A 1,495-nucleotide genomic window follows, 5' to 3' on the forward strand; every position below is an offset into this window, starting at 1 on the left:
GAATAAGGTCATTAGATAGCCACAACACCTCCTCCCATGTAAGCTCTTTTACTTCTTTCTTTGACCCACTGCTGCTGCTGCTGCTGCTGCTGCTGCTGCTGCTGATGCTGCTGCTGCTGCTTCTGAAAAGACCAGATAACCAACTCTTCTCCTTTGCTGCAGGGGCCTCCTCCTGTAACTCATCTACTATAGGTAACGAATCGATAGCAGCACGCAGTGTACGTACCTTCTGTAGTTCTTCTTCACTCAGGCTCAAACCCTCAACAGCATCAATAGAAGGATATACACCCAGAGCAGGTGGGGGCCCCGTTGCTGTACACGACGCTGCTGCAGCTGCAGCAGCTGCAGCAGCTGCAGCAGCTGCAGAAGAAGAAGATGAATTGCGGGCGTCAGATGCAGAGGCAGAGCCAGAGGGGGCCTCGTGAGACGCAGGCAGCGTCTCACCCTCAACAAGCGCCATTGCAGAGCATAAACCCTAAACCCTAAACCCTAAACCCTCAATTATAAACCCTAAACTCCCCCAGAGCGTGAGTCGCAGCCGAGTTCAGGATACAGTGACNCTAAACCCTCAATTATAAACCCTAAACTCCCCCAGAGCGTGAGTCGCAGCCGAGTTCAGGATACAGTGACAACGTGCTGATGAAGCCGCATACAGCGCAGTTCGCAATATAAACTGATGAAAAGTTGAAAAATGACGAAAACTTTCAACTAAGAAAAAGAAAGCTGAACGAAGAAGCGACAATAAAGAAGAAACTTACAGCTTTCCGTCGCAGGTCAACAGAACGGCGGGGGAAGAACGCGAAAAAAACAAGGCGCGAGACCCGCCTGCAGAAGAGGTTTCCGGTGTTTCAGAACATTAAAAAGGTAAAATAAATGTTTTTAATCAAAAGAAAATGCATAAAGTAATTGTTTTCAGCAGCAGTCGCAATGCGTCAACTCGCCTGACCGGAAGCTGTACAGTGGCTCTGCGCCGCGGGGTCCTGCGGCGTGCAGAAACCTGAACATAAAGAGGGAAAGCTGAGGTTTTTGTTTGAATGACTCTTTTAATTTTGAGTTAATAAAAAGAATAAAACATTTTATTATAATTTACAGGATATCTATTCTCCTATAGTTTATAAAACCACCCATACGCGGCCCCACCCCTGGGACTTCACCCGCATGCGGTGTATATACACTCGAAATGCTACACGTGCTGTGGCTGTTTTTTCTTCTCTTCTCCCAAACGTAACAATAGAAACTTTATGCTCTGGGGGCTGAAAGAGCTCGTTGCTCCTGCTGGGAGCCCTTCATGGAGTGTCTGTACACCTCGAGTGCGGCGCCCCATGTAGCAGGCATCTGAACTTTCTCTGCATTTTTGTTAAAATGAAGGAGCTTCTGATGCTTTGTGATGCTGACGCTGCAGCTGGCGATACACTGCAGCCTCTTGTCCTCCTCAGCCTCTGCACCCGCACCCGCCGCATCGAAGCTGCAGGCCGCAGCTTTCTGCAGCAGTATG

General features: G+C 48.9%; 2 protein-coding genes across 2 annotated transcripts in view; one reads left to right on the forward strand and one right to left on the reverse strand.

The window, feature by feature from the left end:
* EMH_0013100 (CRAL/TRIO domain-containing protein, putative) overlaps positions 1-460 on the reverse strand; it is a gene marked incomplete at both ends in the record, with an annotated part of 600 nt that extends 140 nt beyond the window's left edge. The window contains one exon of the mRNA XM_013499741.1: positions 1-460. Within this exon, the coding sequence (XP_013355195.1) occupies positions 1-460 (460 nt within the window).
* Positions 461-1,362: 902 nt separating this feature from the next.
* EMH_0013110 (uncharacterized protein) overlaps positions 1,363-1,495 on the forward strand; it is a gene marked incomplete at both ends in the record, with an annotated part of 687 nt that continues 554 nt past the window's right edge. The window contains one exon of the mRNA XM_013499742.1: positions 1,363-1,493. Within this exon, the coding sequence (XP_013355196.1) occupies positions 1,363-1,493 (131 nt within the window). The remainder of the gene's footprint in view (positions 1,494-1,495) is intronic.

Source organism: Eimeria mitis, genomic scaffold (genome assembly GCF_000499745.2).
Source record: "Eimeria mitis Houghton genomic scaffold, Emh_scaff462, whole genome shotgun sequence".
NCBI lineage: Eukaryota > Apicomplexa > Conoidasida > Eucoccidiorida > Eimeriidae > Eimeria > Eimeria mitis.